Source organism: Monodelphis domestica, chromosome 6 (genome assembly GCF_027887165.1).
Source record: "Monodelphis domestica isolate mMonDom1 chromosome 6, mMonDom1.pri, whole genome shotgun sequence".
In the NCBI taxonomy this organism is placed as follows: Eukaryota; Metazoa; Chordata; class Mammalia; order Didelphimorphia; family Didelphidae; genus Monodelphis; species Monodelphis domestica.
Genome location: NC_077232.1, coordinates 173,450,783 through 173,470,844, shown reverse-complemented (window position 1 = coordinate 173,470,844; position 20,062 = coordinate 173,450,783). Strand labels below are relative to the sequence as shown.

General features: G+C 38.5%; 1 protein-coding gene across 2 annotated transcripts in view; it reads left to right on the top strand.

Moving 5' to 3' along the window:
- Nucleotides 1–20,062, top strand: part of MGAT4D (MGAT4 family member D) — a 135,924-nt gene that overhangs the window by 97,830 nt on the left and 18,032 nt on the right. For both annotated transcript variants that reach the window (XM_007496299.3, XM_007496298.3), the window contains exons 8-9: nucleotides 12,387–12,498; nucleotides 16,968–17,098. In XM_007496299.3, coding sequence (XP_007496361.1) covers nucleotides 12,387–12,498; nucleotides 16,968–17,098 — 243 coding nt within the window. The remainder of the gene's footprint in view (nucleotides 1–12,386; nucleotides 12,499–16,967; nucleotides 17,099–20,062) is intronic.

Below are 20,062 nucleotides of genomic sequence, written 5' to 3'. Positions count from 1 at the left end.
AATGAACTAAATAAGTAATAAGCCACCTAAAATCATGTTAAAGAGGAAAAGCTAAGTAAAAACTAAAAATACTGTAAAGAAAAGGAAGCCCTTTTTCTTTTCCATAACCCAGGGATAGTATTCCTGCCAATAATAGGATGATTAACTCAAGTGGTGAGATTATTTTGTCATTTTATTTGTACCACTTATCTGAACAAAATTGATTATTCTCCAACAATATGGCACCAATTTGAATTTCCACTAATCTTTAAATTTTTGGTGGAGAAAAGGAGGTGATATTTTAGAGCAAGATTCCTAAACTGTGGTCCCTGTACTTTTAAAGGGTCTTTGGATAGATTTTAAGAGGGCCATGCTTTTCATTGGGGAAAAATATTACATCTTCATTTTCATTAACTTCTGGCTGAAAATAATCATTTTCTTGATTTATGAACTAAAAAAATAAAAGCCCCACTATTGTGGGTCCATAGGTTTAAACAGACTGACAAAGGGGTCCATGACACAAAATAGGTTAAGAATCCCTGTCCTAGAGCTGAGACCAAGATGGCAGACTTAGTGGGGTAACTAGAAGCAATATGGAGCTTGAGGAGCCAGAAGGGTAAAAGGAATGCTGACACCTGGGCCTTAGTTGTGTATAATGGCCAAGGATTACAGATTGCCAGAAGGGAGTTGGATGGGCAAGAAAGTTGAATTTTAGTTTTTTTATAAACTTTCTCTAGACTTAGCCCCCATCAAGGATGTCTAGCTCTCAAAATTTGAGCCTTATCCTATTCTAGAAAAGAGCTAGCTGTTCTTTTGGTCTCCTTAAATCTTATAAAAATAATTTTATTTTAATTATTTTATTTATAATTATCTTATTTATAAAATTAATTATTTTAATTATAATGTAGAAGGGCAGATAGACAGTACAGTGAATAGGACACCAGTCTTGAAGTCAGGAAGATCTGAGTTCAAATCTGATCTTAGATATTTACTGTGTGACCCTGACTGAGTATGTCACTTAGCCTCTATTTGCTACAGTTTCTCGTCTGTAAAATGAGAACACATAGGACAAGAAAATGGTAAAGCACTGAGCCATTTAGCTTCCCGATTATATTTAATTTTAATACTCTCCCACTTGATGTATTCCATCATTTGTACCAAGAGGGTACTTTTGGGAGAATACAACTATTCAAAAAAAATGGGGCTCCTTGAATACTTTAGTATCATTGAGGGCTCTGTGTAATTTCTTAAAAGCAACTTGGCTTAGAGCCCTGGTCTCTAGACCCAGGGAATATCAATGAATAGTTGGGATGGATTAATGTCAGTATGGAAGGTGGGATCATAGTGATGTGCTATGGGATCCTGTTCTGTTTGATATTTTTACTAGGAAAAATCCCTGCTCTTAAAAATTTTTTTTACCTTCTATTTTAGAAAGGATACTTGTTCCAAGACAAGGCAATGGGGGTTAAGTGACTTGCCCAAGATCACATAACTAGGAAATGTCTGAGACAAGATTTGAACCCAGGATCTTCCATCTCTCGATCCAATCTCTCTCTCAATCCACTAACCTAGCAGCCCCGGAAAAATCCCTGCTCTTAAGGAGCTGGTGTTCTCATGGGAGAGACAAAATGTGTGTGGGAGCACATGTGTGTGCATATGCATATAAAGACAGGACACTTGCATAGCAGATCACATTGTAATCTTGGATAAGGGGATACTGGCTGTTGATCGAAACAAGAAAGATTTTTTGTACAAGGTGCTCTTGGGGGGCATCTAGGTGGCTCAGTGTATGGAGAGCCAGGCCTAGAGTCTTGGGTTCAAATTTGGCCTTAGACATTTCCCAGCTGTGTGACCTTGGGCAAGACCCTTAATCCCCATTGCCTAGTTCTTCTGCCTTGGAACCAACACACAGTATTAATTCTAAGACAGAAGGTAAGGGTTAAAAAAATTAAATTAAAAAAATTTTAAAAGGTGCTCTTGAAGGAAACTAGGGACTCTTAAGAGGTGAAGGTAAAGGAGAACAGTCCAAGAATGGGGACAGCTAGTGGAAAGTCACAGAGCCAGGAGATGGAGTTGAGTAGAATATGTACATTCGATGATCAAATCCAAAGCCCCCAGCAAGAAAACATGACAATTTAATCCAATCTGCTCCAAGAAGATGAAAGCATGTGCTGGTTACCCTCTTACTTAATCTGATAGGAGAGGTGCAGATCAGCAGATAGCTAGGTAGAGCAGGACAGTTCACTTAGCTAAAAACTGTCCATTGACTACAAGGCCCTCAGCATGTACCTTTTTTTAAACTTTTGGGGAGTTACTTTATTCACTAGACCAAAGTTTCATCCATTAAATCATGTTGTTTTCTTATGTCTGGAAACATAATGCTAAAAATGAGTTTTGTAATTAATTTAACTATGTTTATGGATTCTGGATTCATCATCCATCAAATGTGAGTTTCTGGTCCATACCCTTCTCTGGCTGTCCCTAATCTATCATCCACCAATCTTTCCAATATACCACTGTCTGTTCATCTTTCTAAAAAGAACTTAAACTCATTTAGATCCCCTGATCAGAGAAAAGCCTTTATAGGATTTATTTGCATTTGGGGGGGGGAGGGTTCCATGTAGCCCACTCTTCATGAGTAAGTTTAGAAGCAAATTTGCTTTCAAGAAATTTGAACTGCTCCCATCCTTGCTCTTGGGTTCTTCTAAGAACAAAAGAAAGTAATAGTAAACAGAGCATGCAAATTTAGCTCACCAGCCCCTGTGTAGCATTACAAATGCTTTCCTAGCTTGACTCAATGACTGCTTTTTCCTGATTTTGTTTCAAAGATCCCCTTGTTAGAAAAATTTGCCGTCAGTCTGTTCTTTCCTCTCAAACTGAGTCTTATTATTAGATAGGATTAACATTACATCTCATAAAACATTAGCACTCTGGGGGCAGCTGGGTAGCTCAGTGGATTGAGAGCCAGGCCTAGAGATGGGAGATCTTAGGTTCAAATCTGGCCCCCAGACACTTCCCAGCTGAGTGACTCTGGGTAAGTCACTTGACCCCCATTGCCTAGCCCTTCCCACTCTTCTGCCTTGAAGCCAATACATAGTATTGATCACAAGATGGGAGGCAAGGGTTTAAAAAAAAAGAAAACATTAGCACCCTCTAAATTATAGCAGCTCCACTTCTGTCAGTTTATATAAGTTTATAAGCCAGTTTCAAATTCATTCAATCTAATCCAAAACACATTTATTAAGAATGCTGACAACTATGAGCAGTAGGAAAGGTTTCCCATAATAGGTGATACATGGGCTAAGACTTGAAGGAAATTAGAGATACTAAGGGCAGCTGTGTGGTATAGTGGATAGAATGCTAGCAAAAAGAGGATCCCTCTTACTGTGTTCAAATCTAACTTTAGATACTTACCAGCTGTGTGGCCTCAGACAAGTCACTTACCCCTTAAAAAAAAAAAAACAAATATATTTAATTAATTAATTTAGAATATTTTTCCTACTTAATTCTTTTTGCCTCAATTTCCTTATCTGTATAAGTATCTGGAGAACAAAATGGCAAAGCACTCCAGTATCTTTGCCAAGAAAACCTCAAATGGAGTCTCAAAGAGTTGTTCACAACTGAAAAACAACTGAACAACACAGATTATAAGAGCCAGAGAAGAGAGAGTGCCTTCTAGGCATGGTCTTAATGAATACAATCTTCCAATTTCCACAGATCAGGGAAGTATATCACTTCTTACCCTATGGTAGGATGGCCACAAAGTTCTGAACAGTATCTTTGTAGAATTTGCAAGTCCCTGATTACATTTGGCTAGCACCTAAGGAGAACCAGAGGTTGAGGGTCAGTTGCGCTACATCTTTTAGTCCCAAGCCAACTGGGATGACCAAGGCAAAGTTGCTCTGGTAGGCTCTCACTTTTGAGACCTCTGCCACAGTGAATGTCACCATTGGCAATGACAGAGCTACCTGCTGGGTGACTTTGACATGTGAGTTTTGGAATTCTTCAGAACGTTTCAGGACCCCTTTTAGGTGCGAAGTTCCATAGATAGGTTCAGGACCTGAGACAGGGGCAGTGTTCAATTAGGAACTTTTCCAAACTGTTCCAGACATTGAGTCAGCATTTAACTTGCAAGAAAAGAAGTATAGTGGATTAATTTGTCCAAGGATTTCCCCCATGCAACTTAGATTGAACTCATAGTTGGGGGACCAGCCTCCTGACTGCCCAGATTGAGTAGTCTCAGTATTGAGGACCAGCTTTGGATCTCCCCCAAAGAAATGCCAGATAGCCAGCTCTACAACCCCCTGACTATCCCAGGCTCCTCCTAACTAACTTTGCTTCCTTTATCTGTAGCTACTAGAAGTCAGTAAGTAAGATGATGAGGAAGATATCATTTATCTCACCCCTACCCTGCTGCATGCCTGTCAAGTACTTCATTGTTCCATAATCCTGGGTAAGACCTTAAGGATAAACGGTCTTCTAGGGTCCTTGTAGCAAGGGGATACATACTCTGTTTGCTCTTTCCTTTCTAATCGGATGACATGTCAATGTCCGTGTCTTTAGTTTCCCCCACCCCATCATCCCCTGGTCAAGGCATGTCAACTTTCATTTCCAAATAGTCATGACCTGCCCCTGCCTCTGGGATCCCTAAGCTAGGCTGAAGTCCCTTATGGAGAGGAATTCTGACTGAGGAGTGCCCATTTCAGCAGTATACTAGCTGCTGCTGAAGCAAAGAATGCATAACTCTGGGGACTTAAGGAGACATAAAAGGATATTTAAAGGTTTCTTGTCCTGATATGTCACCACGTGACCTCCTAAACTCAGTGTCTTCTTTTGCAAACCTTCCTCACCAGTGGGTCCTCCAGTCTGAAGAGATTCATCCTCAGAAAATATTTGGTTTTTAATTTAAAATTTTTTCTCAATTACATATGACAAATTTCTCCGTAAGTTTTCTAAAGTTATATGATAAAACTTGCCATCTATAATAGATGATATTTGAGGGGTATATTTGATGGTATACTAGATAACTAATGAATCACATAGTTATCTTCTTTTTGCCTAACCTCCTCCCTTTGTACTTCCCTCTTCAGAAGCCTTTCAGCCTCCCCTCCCTCCTTCTTCAGTCTCCCTCAAGTCACTCAGTGTGAGCTATGAGGTTTCAATGAAATAGTTCTTAATCTTCTTTGTCAAACAAAGGGTTTATTTGGAGAAGACAGGATAAGGGTGGAGGATGGAGGTAAGAGGGGTAGGATATCCCTATTCTCTGCAGTGAGTGTTGGATTGGAGGATATTGAGAGAAATGGCAATTCAGTCACTAGCATGAAACTGAACCAGTCAGAGAGATATATGAGGACTATTGTCTTTCTTCTTCTGCCTTCAAATCAGCCAGGTCACCTCCAATTTGATTATCTTAAGTCCCAGAGATAAAACTAGCTTCTTCCTTCACCTCAGCCAGCAAGCCAAAAGCCTTTTTGAATCCAGTCAAACAGTTGACTCGTCTCCAACTTGTTTCCCAGTCATATTCCAATTGGAATCTTCATTTGACTGACAGATAACCCATCTCCAGCTTCTGTCCTTTGCATGTCTTTTCTTATAATTTCTCTCTTCTCCACACTCCTTACCTTTCCTTCCCCCTCCCGGTGCAGGCAAGTGATTTGTTCTGAGTTATACAGGTATTCCTTAGACAATACTTGGACCAGGAACTAAAGAAACCCTTTGAGACAAGACAGAGTCTTCCCTACCCCCCCACCCCCATTCACTATGCTTTCATCCTTTCCAAGTACCTAGAACACAGCAGGTATTTTATAAGTTTTTGTTGTCTGATGATGTCTTCCAGGATTAGAGTGATGGATTTAGAGCCAAGAAGACCCAAGTTCAAAGTTTCCTTCTAATAACACTTTCTTTGTGGGAGCTACAAAGGGAATATATTTTTTTTTCTCAGTGGAAAGGGAAAAAAAAAGACTGCTTAAGAACTTGAACTTCCCAAACATGGAAATGGGTTGCCTTGGAAAGTGGTGGTTTCCCTGGTCCTGCAACTGGGGTAGGGTAAAATTCTCAAGTGGAAGCTAGATGATTAATATGGATATTAAAAAGGGCCAAGTATCATTGACTAGTGCAATAGTACCAAACTCAAATAGAAAGGAAACTGGTCAGGCTTCATACTTAGAAAACTACATAATAGCATTATCTGTATTCTATTGTATTTTCATTAATTTTGTCACATGATTTTGCAATCACTTTTTAGTCTGGCTGAACAAGTGTGTGTTGGCCATGTGTTTGATGCTTCCAGACTAAAGAGCCTAGCAGCCCCGTTACAACTGTTAGATTCAATTTAGCCAGTCAACACAATTTTGTTAAGTTTCTGACATTTGTATAGGCATACTTCATTTTGTTGCATTTTGCTTTGTCATGCTTAGGAGTATTGCATATTTTTTTTACAAATTGAAGGTTTGTGGCAACTGCATCAAGGAAGGTGATTGGTGCCATTTTTCCACCATCATGCTCCCATCTTGTGTCTCTGTCACATTTTGGTAATTCTTACAATATTTAAAACTTTTTCATTAGTAGTAGTAGTATAGTTGTTCTGGTGATCTGTAATCAGTGATCGTTATGCTATGCAAATATTTTGAGTCAGCATGAACCTAGGCCATGTAGCATAAGCGTAATCTGCAATGTTGCATGTGTTCTGACTGTTCTAACAACAAACTGTTTTTGACTCTCTCCCTCTTCCTGTGCCTTCCCTATTTGCTGAGACAAAATAATATTGAAATTGGGCCAGTTAATAACTCTACAGTGGCCTCTTAAGTGTTTGACTGAATACAAATCAATCAATGTGGCAAATTTCACTGTTGTCTTATTTTAAGAAATTGCCACAGCCACCCCAACATTCAGCAACCACCAGCCTAATCAGTCAGCAGCCATGAACTTCAAGGCAAGCCCTTCCACCAACAAAAAGTTTACAACTCCCTAAAGGCTCAGATGGTGGTTAGCATTTCTTAGCAATAAAGTACATTTTAATTAAGAAATGTACATTGGGGTTTTTTTTGGATGTAATACTATTGCACACTTAATAGATAGTATAAAATAGCTTTTATATTGACTCAGAAACCAAAAAATTGCTTTATTGCAGTGGTCTGGAATCAAATCTGCAATATCTCTTGAGGTTACCTTTTCTGCACATGTGAAGGGCATTATTATTTTCCTAGAGGCTGTAAATCCATATACAAGAGCCCATGCTTCAAATAGGCTCTTCATTAATTACCATTGAAGAAGTAGTCCGTTTTACTACTGATTGAGGATTTCAGCAGCTCCATTACTTTGTTCTCTCTGTTCTTTTCTGTTGTTATTTGCTAGTTTTCACTATGCATTCTACCTGCATTCTATTTTATCTTTCATTACCAGAATCATGTTAATTCAAACAGAATTTATTAAGGGGCAGTTGGGTGGACACTTCCTAGCTGTGTGACCCTGAGTAAGTCACTTAACCCCCATTGCCAGCCCTTACCACTCTTCTGCCTTGGAACCAATACCCAGTATTGATTCTGAGATAGAATGTAAGGATTTTTAAAAAGTAAGTGAATACCAAGATAATCTGGCTTAATTTTTATTTGTCTAAGCACAGGTATTTTGTGGAAGAAGAAAATTCAGTGTTCAATAAGTATTTATTAAACTCCAACTATGTGCCAATCCCAGTGCAAGGAACTGGGGAAACAAAGGAAAAAAGCAAAAAAGAATCCTTGTCTTTGAGGAGTTTAAATTCTTTTTTTTTAACCTTTACCTTCTGTCTTAGAATCAATACTATATATTAGTTCTATGGCAGAAAAATGGCATGGGCTAGACAAGGAGGGTTAAGTGACTTACCCAGGGTCATACAGCTAGGAAGTGTTGGAGGCCGGACTTGAACCCAGGACCTCCCATCTCTGGGCCTGCTTTTCAATCCACTGAGCCACCCAGCTGCCCCCAAGAGCTCACATTTTTAGCAGGAACAACATGCATAGAATTAGGATATATAGATAATAATATTAGTTATTGTACAGTCACATCTTACAATGTGTGATCCCGTGGATTGTCCATGAGGTTTTCTTGGCAAGAATACTAGAGAGGTTTATCATTTCTTTCTCCAGTGGATTAAGGCCAACAGAAGGTAAGTGACTTGCCCAGAGTCACACAGCTAGTAAGTGTCTGAGGCCAGATATAAACTCAGGTCTTCCTGACTTGAGGTCTAGTACTCTATTCACTGTGTCATCTATTTCTCCCTCCTTCCCTTTGTCTCTCCTTTCTCCTTCCCTTCCTCCTTCCCCCCATCTCCTACCCTTCCCTCTTTCTATACAAAGTAGATAATAAGTAACTTTAGAGGAAATAAAATACAAAAAAATGGGCTATTGCCAGTTGTTTGGGATATAGGATTCTTATTAAGAAATGAAGTAGACTAGATGACCTCTGAGTTTCCTTCCAATGCTGAGATCTTACTTGAAGCTCCCTGAAGGCAGAGACCATCCCTCAAAGGTCTTTTGTGAATAACGTTGGAACTAGTATGCATCCAGCCAATATTTTTAACGTGGAGTTAGCCAAAAATATTTGTCTGTGTATTTTTATATCAAGCAATTTTAAAAAAATGAAATTCAGAGTAAAAAAAAATCAACCCAGGTTTGAATCCTACCTCTGCCACTTTCTACATGTTGTAAACTTGGTTGGGCAAATCCTATTCCAAATGCTGATTTTTCAAAATGAGGTGTTATAAACAGCCTGTATCAGATATAAGCAAATTGCATTAATTTACTCCTACAGAATACTAAAAACTGAAAATGTTTGTTTTAGAGACTATTAGTATGTCATTGAACTGAACCATGAAGTATGGTGCTAGTCTCTTAATGGGCTTGTTAGAACTTTAAAAAAGTAGACTCACACAAAATTGGGACATTAATGCATTGCTGGTGGAGTTGTGAATTGATCCAACCATTCTGGAGGGCAATTTGGAGCTATGCCCAAAGGGCGATAAAAGACTGCCTGTCCTTTGATCCAGCCATAGCACTGCTGGGTTTGCACCCCAAAGAGATTATAAGGGAAAAGACTTGTACAAAAATATTTGTAGCCGTGCTCTTTTGGAAAATGAGGGGATGCCCTTCGATTGGGGAATGTCTGAACAAATTGTGGTATATGTTGGTGATGGAATACTATTGTGCTCAAAGGAATAATAAAGTGGAGGAATTCCATGGGAACTGGAACAACCTCCAGAAATTGATGCAGAGTGAAAGGAGCAGAACCAGGAGAACAATGTACACAGAGACTGATATATTATGACACAATTGAATGTAATGGACTTCTCTACTAACAGCAATGCAATGATCAAAGACAATTCTGAGGGACTTATGAGAAAGAACACTGTCCACATCCAGAGGAAGAACAGTGGGAGCAGAAACACCGAAGAAAAACAATTGCTTGATCACATGGGTTGATGGAAATATGATTGGGGATGTGGACCCTAAACAAATACCCTAGTGCAAATATCAATAATAGGGAAATAGGTCTTGATCAATGACACATGTAAAACCCAATGGAATTGTGCATTGGCTATAGGAAGGGATTTGGGGGAAGGAAAGGGAAAGAACGTGAATCTTGTAACCATGGGGGAAAAATTCTAAGTTAATGAATGAAATTTTCCAAATTAAAAAAAATGTGGACCCACAAAAATAAATGTGAGCCAACTCATTTGGCTCCAAACACCTCCAAATAAATGTTTGGACTAATAGGTTGCAAGTGTGGGAACATTATACTTTTAATATAAATATCGAGTCATGTTAAATTTTACTCAGAAATTAAGGAAATAGGCATCTGGGTGGCTGAGTGGATTGAGAGCCAGGTCTAGAGATGGGAGGTCCTAGCTTCAAGCTGTGTGACCCTGGGCAAGTCACTTAACCCCCATTACCTAGCCCTTACCACTCTTCTGCCTTAGAACCACATGGCCCAGCCAAGGTCTCTGCCTCGGTGACTTTTGCAGGGACAAAACTAGCTCTGGCTATATCTTGAACTTTTAGGCTTAGTGGAATGACAAATAACCCCACATAGTCTCCTATTGTCCTATCTCATTCTGTTTATTCCTTAGTGACCTGGTCTAACAATTCATAGTGCTGCCAAGCTGGTGCTATTATAGCTGGAATTTTTTTCTGTCAGTTAATGTTTGGATCTCTCAGGCTCAGGGAGAAGGAGGAATGCGGATAGGGAGTGGGGTTAAACTCCGGGTAAAGCTATCCCCTAGGTTTCTCCATTCTCCTGCAAAGACGTTTTTTTTTTTTTTAGCACAGAGCACTGGTGGGATTCTGGCTATTTCCCAGAATTCTGGAAAAATTCTACAGTTTGGAGCTTGAATCTCCATAACATTGGAAAGATAAAAATAGGAATGAGTTTCATTTTTTTTTTTGCAAGTCCATGGGTTGAGTTGGCTAGTGCAACCTTGTGGGTGGTAAAATGAGAGAGGGAGTGCTGATTGAGCTTGTTGGCATTAATTCTTGTAGTATTATTTTATTTTTATTTGGGTAGATCTTAGCGTCTTGTTCCATGGAGGTAGCGAACATTGCTTTGTTGTGGTGCATAATTTCTGTTGTGGTGAGGTTTGAGAAGTTGTCAAGATGAGAGACAATATCCAGTCCTCCATCTTATTGGTCACATAACTGATCCTCAATTTAACATACATGTGATATTATAGAATTATAGATTTAGAGTTGGAAGCAACATTAGAGATCAAAATTCCTCATTTTACAATTGGAGAAACTAAGATTCAGAAAAGTTAAGTGATTTCCCTGGGCCCTCAGTATAAGTGTCTGAGGCAAGATTTGGAAATGTTTCTTCCTAAGTTCAAATCCAATGCTATATCCAGTATAACGTGCTATTGTTGCATTTTCTACCCTTCTTGAGTTTACTCTGCTTCTGTACCAGTTAGTAGAGTTGCTTCTCTGCCCTGGAAGCTCTAGACATGAAAATCCAAAAACTGCCTTGGTGGTTTTATGAGGTTTGTCCTGGATGCAAAAACCACTCTGGTGAAATCACCCAGTTCAGCTCCATTACCCATTTGCAAAAAATATCCAGCATATCGAACCTCAGACATATGGTCATATCTAGCACAAATAATACCAGGATGCTTCATCAGTGTACTCTTATGCATGGTACTCCCTTACAAGAAATATAAGTATGGGAATGAAAATAAGGGTAATAATGGGGTTGTGTTGAGAGAGAAGAGAGGGAGAGAATGGAGTCTTCCTTCTTCCCTCAAGGCAAGGACAAAGGAGGAGGAGATGATATTATAGTTAAGTCAAGAGATAGAAGAAGGGTGAGTCTGTTTTTTCCCCCCTTCAATCCTCTCTGGTTATGGTCCCTCAATGTGTCTGCCTTTTCTCTCTCTATTGCCAGGCTCTTCTTAAATGATAAATTTCTTCCTTCTAGGGAGAGAGAGGTCACTTCTCTCCCCAATTCAGCTGTGACTGCCCTTTACTGAGGCTTGAGTCAGTTAAAGGTTTTGATAACAGGTTTATTCTATGAAAACAAAATTGAAGGACAAGCTTGAAATGGATGATGGATTGGGGTTAAAAGGAAAGAGGGAGGAAGGGATCCCTATCTAAATAAACTCTTCCCCCACAAAGTTAGCCAACTCAGGTTTGGTGGCCTGAGAGCCTGAAGGGTTCAGAGCAGTGAACCCTGGCTTTTGGCACAGCATCGCAGGTGTCTTAAATTCAGGGTAAAGGGAGATTATAGCAGGTCTTCTTGTGGACTCTTCCTTCTTCAGGTCTTTGCCCACTTGTTGATCTGGGAGGATTGGGATCAGGTTTCAGGAAGAGAAAGGTTTCTGGGATCCGGATCCAGTCAAAGAATGGAACTTTTCCTTAGCAGGTCTCAGTCAAGAGAGCATGACTCTCTCAGGGTTGTTTTGTTTTGTTTTTTTTGCTTTCAGAGTTCCAAACCTTCTCCCTGTGCCCATCCCCTGCTGCTGGTGGAATCCTTGCAGCTCCACCATGCTTTCCTTCCAAAAGTCTCTGGATTTTTTCTCTCTCACATAAGTAAGGGAAAAATCTGTCCTGGGAGGATAGCAAAACAAAACAATGATCCAGAGAGAGAGAGAGAGAGAGAGAGAGAGAGAGAGAGAGAGAGAGAGAGAGAGAGAGAGAGAGAGAGAGAGAGAGAGAGAGAGAAAGAGAGAGAGAGCAATTTAATCTGTCCTCTCCCACTATCAGAAAATCAATTCAAAGTCTCTTAGGTCAGTGCAAGTTAAACTAATAGCATTCTCTCATCAGATTATATCTCTTTTTGGTCCTGTGAAAGCAGGTGATTATATTTCAGACTTAAAGCTCATTTTATTTATTCATCAAAAGCCATGAAGGACTAATGCCATTTGGGTTTTGCTTTTTTTTCCCCCCCAGCTAGAAGATGATATTGTAGCCAAGCCAAGGTACGTTATGGCAATGAAGGATTTTGCAATTGCACAAACCTCTGATTGGCTTGTACTTGAATTCTCAAAGCTTGGTTTTATTGGTAAGTAATTTCTCTGTTTTCTTTGAACCAAGATTCTGGTTTTTTTAAATAGCTATGAGAACTCATGAGAGTTCTCAAGAATTTAAGGAGGGCCTTACTATGAAACTATAGTGGTATAAAGAAATAGTTTCTATAAAAGTAACTATTTTAACTGAATCATTTGATATTGGTATTCTAAATAATGCTAATATACCTAGAATTTTTTTATGAGTAAAGCAAGCATATGCCACGTCAAAAGAGATTTAATTTGGTTTCATTCACTCATAAATATACAAAATAATAATGATATTTTAGGCAGTATATTCCTGAAAATGTCAATGGGAAAAATTCCTTCTAATATACTCCATTTTCCAGCTAGTTTCCTCTACCATAATAAAAATAAGAGCCAATATTTTTAGAGTGCCTTACGGTTTATAAGTTGTTACTTTGCATTATCTCCTTTTGTCTTCCCAACCACCCTTCAAGGTAGACACTATATTAATATTCATTTTACAGATGAGGAAACTGAGGCTTCTCAACACAAAGACCTATCGACTACATCACCTAGCTGTGAAACATTTAAAATCATAATAAATGATGGCTATATTACAAAAGAGGGGAGATGTCAAAGGAAAGGACTATTCAAAAGAGCTGGGAAATAACATGACAGGAATATCTGAATTCAGATCCCTACTTCTGACACAAACTAGCTATATGACTGTGAATAAGACATTTAATTTTTTGGTGTGCTCTTAGGCAAATATAAAAAGTTCCCAAGTTTTGGGGTTTTTTTCATGTTTTTTTGCATTTGTTTTCTTAAATTTTGAATTAAAAATTCTCTCCCTCCCTTTAACCCCCCTTCATCACCTATTGAGAAGACTTAACAACATGATACTCATTATATATATATGAAAGCATGCAAAACATAATTCTATATTATCTGTGTTGAATTGTTTTAAAGCAAGGAAAGGAAAGAAAAAATTTGCTTTGATATGCATTGAGAATTCATTGCTTCTCTCTCTTGGAGTAGGTAGCATTTGTTTTTTAAAACCTTACTTTGTGTTTTTGTAACAACTTTTAAGAAAGAAGGACAAGTGCTAGGCTAACAAGGTGAAGTGACTTGGAGAGGTCACACAGCCAGGAAATGTCTGAGGCCAAATTTGAACCCAGTTTCTCTTGACTCCTGACTCCAGCTACACTTGGAGCTACTAGCTCCTCTTGGATAGTATTTTTTATCATGGGTCCTTTGGAATTGTCATGGATCATTGAGTTGATCCAAGTAGCTAAGTTTTTCACTGTTGGTCATGACAGTATTGCTAATACCATGTATATGATGTTCTATTGGTTCTGCTCACTTTGCATCAGTTCATCTAGATCGTCTCAGGTTTTTCCAAAACCATCCTGCTCATCATTTCTCACAATGGTATCACATCACAATCACATGCCACAACTTGTCCTGCCATTCCCCAGTTGATGGACATCTCCTTAGTTTCAATTCTTTGCCACCACAAAATGAGCTGCTATAATTTTGTATAAATAGGTCCTTTTGCTTTTTCCCCTTGATCTCTCAGAGACTCCTAAGTTATAGAGAAGTTATGAAACTACAATTCATAGAAGAAATTTCTTTGATCAGTGTCCCTTACTATATATTTTATCCTCACAGAAGAATACAAGCTTCTTGAGTTTAGAGACTTGTTTGCCTCCCTTTATATTCTCAGTATCTCTTGAGTAATAATTACTTCATAAATAATTCATAAATCTTAGTTGAAATGAATTTAATGCAATTGCCAAACTTTTGCGGGTTATCCCTGAGTGGGAAAGAATACTGAAAGCCTGGAGAGAAGAGAATGCTCTGATTTAAAATAAAAAAAAAAGAATGTGGGGAGGGAGAGTGAACTATGGGCAACTGAGCTTTCCTTTGATTTCTGGTAGAGGAAACTACATGCAAAATCATCCTTCCCCCTCACTCCCATATGTATGCATATGCCAGTATCACATATGTTCATAACGTTGGATTAGATGACACCCATGCTGGCCAACACAGACTTTACAAGGATGGAAGTCTGCCATGTGTCAACAAGAACCAAATCACCGCGCTGATGAGCCTGTGAATTGAAGCTGTATCTTTTGGGAAAATAATTTGGTAGTATATAATAATAGTTAGAAAGTTAGCCATAGAATGCTTTTTTACCCCTCATTTATACTAAAACTATATCCCTAAAAATGTTTTTTTCAAAGGGAAAAAACATAGGGAACAATTTGTGATGATTTCATATTTAATGGCACATAACTTTTAAACCACCCACATGGCCAAGAACTGTTAAAAAGGCGAGGGAGCGGGACAGTGTAATGTAGACCGTGCTGGACCTGGAGTTAGGAAGATCAATGTCTATACCCTGTTTCTGGCAGGTTATAGCTGCATGACCAATCTGGAGCCTCATGTAATTCTCTTAAGACTTATCCAGGAAATCATAATTGGATAGCAATCTGCATCAGTGCTCCTGACAAAATCATAGATTCTTGGTTCTTGACATACAGCACAATTAAGAATAACAAATATGAAGAAGAGAAAGGAATATAGAACCATTTTTAGGAAGTGATACCAAATGAAAAATAGACCACAACAGGATGTACAACTACCTTAACTATAACAATATGATCATAGCCACAAAATCAATCCACACTCAATAAGCATTTTTAAATCCCTTCTGTGTGTCAGGCACTGGATTGGTGCTGGAAATGCAAAGATAAAAAACAGTCCCTGCCTTCAAAAAGTTGGATAAATCCCATCATATACATAAAAAATATCAGGAAGGGAACAGAGAAATAAATGGTTTTTATTTTTAAGTTGCAGACTTTCAAGTGCTATGTAAATGCTAGCTGTTCATATTTTTATTATTAAAAATATTCCCAGGGGCAACTAGGTGGCCCAGTGGATAGAGAGCCAGGGTAGAAGAGAGGAGGTTCTGGGTTCAAATATGGCTTTAGACACTACCTACCTGGACAAGTCACTTAACCTCCATTGCTTAGCCCTTAGCACTCTTTTACCTTAGAAAAAATACTATGTATTCATGCTAAGATAGGAGGTAAGGATTTTTAAATGTATTATCCACAATTCTGTACTTCATTCAAAATAAATCATCAAATGAAAATCTAGTCTAAAAATAATGTATTCTTCCTAACTGTATGACCCTGGGCAAGTCACTTAGCTCCCATTGCCTAACCCTTACCACTTTTCTGCCTTGGAACCAATACAAAGTATTGATTCTAAGATGAAAGGTAAGGGTTTTTATAAAATGGCATCATATGAAAGATCTAGAAGTATTACTGTGTTATTAACCTGCTTCAGAGTTAGCAATGTTTTTTTATAGGAATACACTTTTATATAAATTATATGAATACAAATTTTATATTAATAAAATTCAACAAGCATTTATATATTATATTCCTCCTTTGTACCAAGCATTGTGCTAGTTGCTAGTGATACAAAAAAGGAAAAATAGTTCCCATCCTCAAAGAACTTTAATCTTCTCCATTCATGTCATTTAGATATCAGAAGAATTCCCAAGATATGTGGAGGGAGAGCCCTTCAGGGGATTTTCAGGAAGCTGTATTCAGGAGTTGCCCACTCAGGATGGACAAGCCTGGATGTTTTGTGATTTGCATGTCAGTGTGATCACAGACCCAATGGAGCATCCAGGAAACCATCTAATAAACAACCAAGAATGAGGAAATTAGACGTTAGAATTCTAAGAAGGCTTGGTTATGTTCTCCAGAAGTTCCTTTTCTCTTGCAATGTCATCAAGCAGTGATCTCAGAAAATAGTGTCTTAACCCTGTGGGGAAGTGAGTGAGAAGGTTTTAGAGCTGCCAGGAATTTTCAAGATCAGTCCTCTAGTGTAACTCTGATTACTCAGATGAAGAAATTTGAGACCCAGACAGGTGAATTAATTTATCCAAAGTCATAGAGCATTTTTGAGACTCATTTCCAAAGTGAACATTCCAAAAAAGGACATCCAGATCCTGTTCTCTTCCCCCTACACTGCTAGCCTCAGGCTGCCTGAATTTTACATCTAAGGGAGTCCTTTAAAAACATTTACCTTTAGGACATCATGATAAAGAATTATCAGTGGCTAAAGCTTCTTTATAAGCACAGCCCAAGCACGGCTTGCTGTATGAAGCCTCTAATTCTCCTAAATGTTCCTGTTTCCCCCCAAATTCCCTCACATTTTCTTAGTATACATTTTATATTGAATTATAAGTGTACATGTTGCTTTTCCCTGTAGAATGTAAGTGCTTCTTGAGGTTCAGAACTTTCATTTTGTCATTGTCTCCCTAACTTAGTATAGGTGTGTGATATTTATTAATTAGTTGATGGTTTTATAACATATAATATAATATATATAATATATAATAATAGTATATGTATGTGATAAATAGTTTACGCATTTAATTGGATTAATTCTTTTCTTCCCCACCCCACCCCCACAGGAAAACTGTTTAAAACCAAAGACTTACCTTTCATAGTGCAATTTTTAATAATGTTCTACAAAGATAAACCCATAGACTGGCTTTTGGATCATTTATTCTATGTGAAAATATGTAATCCAGAAAGAGATAATGTGAGTATTTCTTTGTTTTACAAATGCAAGTATGTTTTGACAAAATAATTATGTGATACAATCCAGTTGTCAGAAAGTCACCAGTCATGTTGAATGCCCTCCAGAAAAGGAAATGAAAACCTTTGTTTGACAAGAGGCCTTTCCTGATTTTCTTGGTGGTCAGAATGCCCCCCAAATTAGTTTAGGAATATTTTGTATTGATTTCTTGGTGTCCATCTTTTATAAAACCACCTTGTTAATTAAGGTCCTCAAGGACAAGGATTGTTTGACTTTCATCTTGGTATTCTTAGAGCCTGGTATGATAATAAGAGGCAAGCCACAGGCCACTAAGTGATCATCGACCCTGTATCAGGCATGATTCTAGGCACTGGGGATAAAAAAGATGAAGAAAAAACTCTGCTCCCAAAGAGCACACATTCTATCAGAGAAAAAAGAAGTATCCTCATAAGGAAATACATTCAAAGTAATTTTTGAAAAGAGATTTCCTACAGAAAGTCACACTTGGGGTGATCTTTGAGGGAAGCAAGGAGTCTCCAAAACAGCAACTAGGAAGGGGCACATACCAGATAGATACAGGGGAAAGACCATGCAGAGGAATTGACAGAAAACTAGCTAATAGTCACTGTATAACTGTATACTATACATGCATACATATATGTATATATACATAAGTATACAGCATACATATGATCTGGGAGAGGTAGAGGAGCAGAATTTTGAGAAGAAATGAAATTGAATAAAAACAAATGTATACATATAATGATTTCTGTGTTTGTGGTATACACATCATAGATCTGTTTTCAGAGAATAAAAATATAAAGAAATATATTTACTATTAAAATTGTGTTGAGCATAATTTAAATTTTCTTTGACTATTCAAAGCAATGGCATGGGGTGATCTTTATGAGCTTCAGGTATCATTGTGTGATTAGCCAGTCAATCAAAACAATCAAAAAGTATCTACTATGTGCTATGCGCTGTGCTAAGCCCTGGGGTTTCAAAGAAAGGTAAGAAGACAGTCCTTGCCCTAAAAGAGCTTACAGTCTAATGGTGGAAACCATATAAAATAGTAAATATGATTCCACATGTACTCAATGGGGCCAGCCAGGGAATACTGGCTAGTAGAATTCAGAATAACAGAGAATTTAGGAAGATAAGCTTAGGTTAAAAATATTGAGTATACGAGGTTTTCTCACCCATCTTCGCTACTAATCAAAGAAATGTAAATTAAAATTACTTATTGGAAAATAACTTATACGTCAAAATTAATGTTTCTAAAAACACTTAAAATCCTGTAAAGAAATTAGTTCAGACTTCCAGTCAAGATGGCGGCTTAGAGAAAGCTAAAGTTCAGATCTCCGGAAAACCCTTCCCGACCGATCTCAAACTATAAGCTCCTAAGGTACCGAAATTCAAAACGATCAACAGCATAAACCCTGGGAATCTTACTCCTGGACCTGGACCTGGATCAAAAGGTACGGCCCCCCTCAAAAGCCAGAACTCGAGATCATTAGGACCTAAGGGGTAGGAGCGCAGAGTCCAAGGCTCCGGGAAGCCGCGGCCCCGCCCCGCTCAGAGAGCAGGGTCGTCTGAAACAACAGCAACCCTCAGGGCTGACAAAACAGCCTCACGGCCAGCTATTCTGAAGGCAACTTCCAGAAAGCAACCCGACCAAGTCCAGTCGAGGGGGCACCTTAGCAGCAGGGAAGCAGATAGAGCCAGGGGAGAGTGTGGCCCCTTGGTCCGACCCTTCCATTCCAGTTCCAGTGAAAGTCATTGCCTTAAGGCATACTCAATTTAACCCAGGGAAAGCTCATAGAACTGACAATCTGCCCAGGACTAAAGCCTCTGAACACCAGACAGAGATAAGAAAAGCTAATCCTCCCCATTCAGAGATGGCAAACTCCACAGAAGCACAGAAGCCCCAAAATCCCAAGGAAAAAAAGAAGAAAGGGGCGACTTTGGACACATTCTATGGAACCAAAATACAAAATACAGAGGAGATAGAAGACGATGCACAAGAAAGTGCTCCGAAACCTTCCAAAGGACATGGAAACTCTCCACAAACACATGAAGAATTTGAATCAGAAATGACCAAAAAGATGGAAGCCTTCTGGGAGGAAAAGTGGGAAATAATGCAAAAGAAATTCACGCATCTACAAAACCAGTTTGACCAAAGTGAAAAGGAAAACCAGGCTTTAAAGGTCAGAATCAGGCAGCTGGAAGACAACGATCGTGTAAAAGAGCAAGAATTAATAAATCAAAGCCAAAATACCAAGAAATTAGAAGAGAACATAAAATATCTCACCAACAAGGTGACAGATCTGGAAAATAGAGGGAGAAGAGATAATTTAAAAATAATTGGACTTCCAGAAAAGCCAGAAATAAACACCAAACTTGACATCGTGATACAAGATATAATCAAAGAAAATTGCCCAGAGATTCTAGAACAAGGGGGTAATACAGCCACTGACAGAGCTCACAGAACACCTTCTACACTAAACCCCCAAAAGACAACTCCCAGGAATGTAATTGCCAAATTCCAAAGCTCTCAAACAAAAGAAAAAATCCTACAGGAAGCCAGAAAATGACAATTTAGATATAAAGGAATGCCAATCAGAGTCACACGAGACCTTGCAAGTTCTACTCTGAATGATCGTAAGGCATGGAACATGATCTTCAGAAAGGCAAGAGAGCTGGGTCTTCAACCAAGAATCAGCTACCCAGCAAAACTGACTATATACTTCCAAGGGAAAGTATGGGCATTCAACAAAATAGAAGACTTCCAACTTTTTGCAAAGAAAGGACCAGAGCTCTGTGGAAAGTTTGATACCAAAAAACAAAGAGCAAGGAATACCTGAAAAGGTAAATATTAAGGAAAGGGGGAAAATGTTATCTTCTTCTTTTACTCAAACTCTCTTCTATAAGGACTACATCTCTATCAATCTATGTATACTAACATGT